This window comes from Microtus pennsylvanicus, chromosome 14, assembly GCF_037038515.1.
Source record: "Microtus pennsylvanicus isolate mMicPen1 chromosome 14, mMicPen1.hap1, whole genome shotgun sequence".
NCBI classification, from domain to species: domain Eukaryota; kingdom Metazoa; phylum Chordata; class Mammalia; order Rodentia; family Cricetidae; genus Microtus; species Microtus pennsylvanicus.
The window spans coordinates 10,449,264-10,454,548 of NC_134592.1; the positions used below are offsets into that span (position 1 = coordinate 10,449,264).

The 5,285-nt window shown below is 54.3% G+C and overlaps 1 protein-coding gene across 2 annotated transcripts in view; it reads left to right on the forward strand.

Moving 5' to 3' along the window:
- Positions 1-5,095, forward strand: part of Ccdc85c (coiled-coil domain containing 85C) — a 71,614-nt gene extending 66,519 nt beyond the window's left edge. For both annotated transcript variants that reach the window (XM_075948463.1, XM_075948462.1), the window contains exons 4-6: positions 752-847; positions 1,438-1,536; positions 2,240-5,095. In XM_075948463.1, the coding sequence (XP_075804578.1) occupies positions 752-847; positions 1,438-1,536; positions 2,240-2,329 (285 nt within the window). In that variant the 3' untranslated portion in view covers positions 2,330-5,095. The remainder of the gene's footprint in view (positions 1-751; positions 848-1,437; positions 1,537-2,239) is intronic.
- The last annotated feature ends 190 nt before the right edge of the window (positions 5,096-5,285 follow it).

Sequence of the window (5,285 nt, forward strand, 5' to 3'; positions counted from 1 at the left end):
CCCCCACATACAGGGTCCTCTCCCCACATACAGGGTCTTCTTAACCCACATACAGGGTCTTCTCCCCACATACAGGGACTTCTCCCCACATATAGGGTCTCCCCCCACATACAGGATCTCCTCCCCATATACAGGGTCTTCCCCCCACATACAGGGTTTCCCCCCCACCACATACAGGGTCTTCTCCCTCCACATACAGGGCCTTCCCCCCCACATACAGGGTCTTCTCCCCACATACAGGGACTTCTCCCCACATATAGGGTCTTCCCCCCCACATACAGGGTCTTCTCTCCCCACATACAGGGTCTTCTCTCCCACATACAGGGTCTTCTCTCCCCACATACAGGGTCTTCTCTCCCCACATACAGGGTCTTCTTCCCCCACATACAGGGACTTCTCCCCACATATAGGGTCTCCTCCCCACATACAGGATCTTCTCCCCATATACAGGGTCTCCCCCCACCACATACAGGGTCTCTCCCTCCACATACAGAGTCCCCCTCCCCCACTTTTGGCTCTGTAAGTCACCATGCAATCTGCAGAAGAGGTGCATGGGACTAGCTAGGCCAAGGTCAGCTTCAGGATGCTCAGCTCTCACCCATCCATGCCTCTTCTCCACCCTTGTCCTTCCAGCCCCCAGCCCCTGTCTCTTGTCTGGGTGTTGATTCCATGTAACCCAAACTAGCATTTACCCCAGTGACAGGCATTTGGGACCCAGCCAGGGGGCTCACATGTGTCATTCTTTCCACAGGGCCCTGCCTGTCCTGTACCTGATCTGCCCTCACCCCCTTCCACTGTCTACAGTTCTGCAGGACAGAAGCCCGAGGCTGTTGTGCATGCCATGAAGGTAAAATGCACTGTTTGCCCCTCCCGAGCACACAGTAGGACCGTGGGATCATGGGGCCTTTCTCTTCAAGTGCTTTATCTCCAAGCTCAGGGCACTTAGTGGGGGTGGGAGACTGTGTCTCTTGGTGGCTGGGGGCACATGGTTGCCTGGAGCACCATGGGACTTACGCTGAATGTGGTCATGAGTGTGTCAATTGTCTGCTCAGCCTGAGGTGCTGCAGCTGAGGAGACTGACAAGTGTTCTCCTAAGGCTAGAGAGAGGCCTGGTGTGGTAGTGAGGCTAGAAGTGGAGGTCCAGGCTAGCCTTGTGCCTCTAGGTTCAGCAGGCAGGTTTCAGGGGACTCTAGTGTCTGGAGTAGGCTTGCGTACATGAACACAGTAGCATTTCAGGGTCTCGTGCCTGCCTTTGTATGTATATCATAGTTGTCACCCACACATGTGCATGGGTACTCAGTCTTAATGGCTGCTAGCAGAAACCGCCATGTCCTGCAAGGCTGGGTGTGGGCTCGTGAAGCAAGACCACCTGAAGTCCCTGTCCAGCCTCCCTGGTTTCCTGAGTGTCTCTTGAGGCTGTGACACTTGTTTCTTCAGGTTCTAGAAGTACACGAGAACCTTGACCGGCAGCTTCAGGACAGCTGTGAGGAAGACTTGAGCGAGAAGGAGAAGGCCATCGTTCGAGAGATGTGCAACGTGAGGCTCTTCCTGGGGCTGGGGCTGGGCACTGGGGCTGGGTTAGGCACTGGGGCGTGGCCACCTGCTTCTCATTTGCTCCACTATGGCTGGGGAAAGATGACCGGCTCTAGGATCCTGGTTCATTACCACTTACCATACTTCCCCTTCGGAGAGGCTCCTGACCCCTCACCAGATCTGTCCCTTCCCAGTAGTGCCATGCCTGGGGTCTCATCTTCATCCCAATTGTGGGGCCCTGTTTTTTTTCCCCCTCACTGGTGCCCCTTGGTGGCCTCTGGCCTTGCAGTTAGTGCTCAGACCTGGCCTTGCAAGTGAGCACTCTATCCTGTGGGAGAGAGAGCCTCGTTTTCATCTCCCAACTACCACTTGTCATCTTCATTGGACCCTCACAGAAGCCACTAGGACAGGCTCTGAACCTGGAGTCTAGGCAGGGTGAGGTACCCTGAGGTGTACCTCATATTGTTTCCTGAGACCATGGATCCCACTGGACATCTGAAAAGATGAGCTCACACCTAGCAGTGGCCTGCTTGGGGGTCAGGCATAACGGTGATGGTGGGCACCTCTACCTTCCTGTGGCCTCAGCTGCATGGCTCTGAAGACATGGGCGATTTTGCAGGGTGATAAGGCAGTAGGTATGTGAGGCCCGAGAGCAGGATTGGGGTGAGCACTCCACCTCCACTTAACACTGTGTGCCTCCTCACAGGTGGTCTGGAGGAAACTGGGAGATGCCGCCAGCACCAAGCCCTCCATCCGGCAGCACCTGTCTGGTAACCAGTTCAAGGGGCCTTTGTAGGGCCATTCCTCCATGGATGTGGACTGGCCCTGCCTGGAGTCTGAGGCCCTAGACCTGGTAGAAACTCTGGCCCAGCCACTGTCTTTCTCTGTGGTGAATTGTACATAGGACATGGCCTACCTGGCTGCCCTGGTGTGACACTGACAGCCAGGCCTCCACCTCCTGCCTCCCTCACCAGCAAACCTTGGGAAGACGAGAAGCCACAGGTTGTTTGCTGCAGCAGAGTGGTCAGGCAGCCTGGCTCCCTGTTTGAGCTCCGTGTTCCACTTGCAAGAAGCTTCTGAGACTCCAGGCCCGGGACTGTCTGGGGCTGTCCTGCTCTTGGTGGATGCCCCTCATCAAGCCTTCTACCCTGGCTGTCCCTCACACTGGGCAGAAGCCACCAGAGCTTGAATTGTGACACAGGTGGCACTTTTCTGCTACCCTGCCATAGCCAGGACCCTGGGTTGTGGAGCACTGGCTCCCATGTGTCCATGGCTGGCTGGGAGCTCAGGGTTCCGTGCTACTTGGGGGTCGGTACCTCGCCATCCCGGTGCCAGCTGCTGCTTATTAGCACTCACCCCCTCAGCAGGGTCTCCCTGCCCATGCCAGGCGCAGCCATCTCTTAGGTCTCTCCTTCAAGTTTTGTTTTCTGGTTTACAGCAACATAGGAAGTCCTGGAGAGTGTCTAGGATGAGCTCAGCGTCCTCTCTGGATAGAAAGAACTGGGCCATGGCACTGGGTCACTGTCGGTATAGCCTCTCCCGGGTGCACCCTGGGTCACTATGTCTGGAGCTGCAGGAGCTGCCCCTGATGAGTTTTCCTTGGGAAGGAAGGGGCACGACCTGGTTCTGGCTTTAATTTTCTGTGTGGCCTTCAGAAAGTCACTCAGCTTCTCCAGGCGCCTAGTGAGAAGATGGGCTGAGGCTCCATTTCACTCTGCTCACTCCAGAAGCTACCCCGCTTCGGTGGGCTTCTGTCCTCTCTCACAGCTGATGAGCTCATGTGCGACCTACTGAGAACATGTTAGGTGGGAAGAACAGTGGCTAGCTGTCTCCGCACAGGTCACCTCTCTGAGCCTCAGCCCCTCCCTACAGGGACCCAGGGGGTTCAAATAAGTGCGTCAGTGCACACGATCATGCCTAAATGGCGAAGCATGACAGATAGGGACGGTTTCTACCTTGGTGTGAGGAAAATGAGGAAGTGGGTGCTTTTGTGAACGATATAGATGATATCTCAAGACCTGCAGGAGGACCAGGCCCTGCTGCTGGCATCACCCGTGCCAGGTATTTACTTCCTCACTCAATGGTACTTTCGAGCCCCATGCAGCAAGCACTTGAGCCCAAAGAGCTTGTCCTCGCCTCAGGCAGGTCTCCTTCAGGCCCCAGCCACACACTGTGAGCTAAGGGGACCTGCTAAGAAGGTGGTAGCATCTTATTTCCCTCCCAACCAAGGCCTCATGACCCCTTGGGCTGTTCCCACCACCTCTGCTGCCCGCACCCTTGGGTCCCACGCTCTCAGGGGAAAGGCCCATGGCCTTCGGTGTGCCCAGGGAGTGTTGTGCAAGGGCAGCAGGGAACAGGTCTACTGCTCTGGCTGTGGGGCACTGGGAAGCTCTTTCTAGAAATACTGATGTCTGGTCAAGTGTTTAACTTGTTGGTACCCACCTGCTGGCCCTGGTACTGGGTGATTCCTGCTTATTCCTGCTAAGTAGGTTGCTGGGCAGGCAAGACCCTTACAGGTTGAGGCCAAGGAATCCCAGAATAACACAGAGGTGTATGGGTCCACACAAGGTGGGAGTCTCATCTGGGAGTCCCAGGAAATCACATTTGTATCAGGATGGCTTAGCCACCACTGACATAAGCAATAAGTCAGGACTCCTGGAATCTGAAGACTGGCCAAGAAAGAAAGAAAAGCCTAGAAGCTACCTATCCCTTCTGGAGAGATGTGACCCCGTCCCTAATGCTGCAGAGACATCATGGGAACTCAAAGAACATAAATCTTTGAGTACCTGTCCTTCCGCAGGATGGAGCAAGCTAGGCCCTTTCAGCAATGGGCTAGCTCTCTAAGGACAGTCTGTGTCATATCTCAGACCTAACAGCAAGGAGGGGCTAGCAGCAACCCGGTGAGCCCTGGGCTGGGGAGGGCAGGTGGTCTTCTGGGACCACCCCCCTTTCTGGAGCTTTAGCTTTAGCAATGCTGACTCTCCATCTCAAGCTCACGAGATGCTTGCACTGGCTCCACCTCCCACTGTGACGGAGGTCACCAAGCTCCTTCCAGGTGGCCTCGCCTACCCTGGAGTCAGAATCTGCTGAGCACATTTTCATTTGCATTAAACAGCCACAAGCCAGTGTTTTAAAGACAAAGTGACCTTTCATTTTTCTTTCTTGAAACTTGAGAGGATGTGAGATACATACTACTGATTTTTTTTTTTAAAGAAGCAAACTAAATGTATGGCTGCAGAGTGGCAGAGGTGTATATTTTCATACTGTGGGGAAAGTGTGCTGCTTTGGGGAGGGGCTGGAACGCCTGGTTCCTGCCTTGTTGATGGTGAGATCTGCAGCTGCCCCCTCCTGCCCTGGCTGTGTGCAGAGCTGGAGCCTGTGGACTTTGGCTGTTTCTACCTTCTATTGAACCACTTTGATTTGTGGAGAGAAAAAAGAAATAGAACTTTTGATAGTGTGGTAAAAGCATTGATCTGAACTATTTTAGTAAAAGGAGTAACAAATAAGATTGTGACAGTGTCTATTTGAACTAGATAATAAAGGCCTCTTTGTGAGCCTGCGAGCTGGGTGTGTGCTGCCTGTCTCTGCGCCGATGGCTGGCCTACAGCGGACACTGAAGACCACTCTTGCTTACTTCCAGGCCAGGAATGGGAGGGTTTCCAAGCCTGATCCCTCTAGAAGCTTGTATAGGCAGAACACCTGATTCTACACTGGACTGCATGTCCTTCAGTCAGGTCTCACATGGACAAACA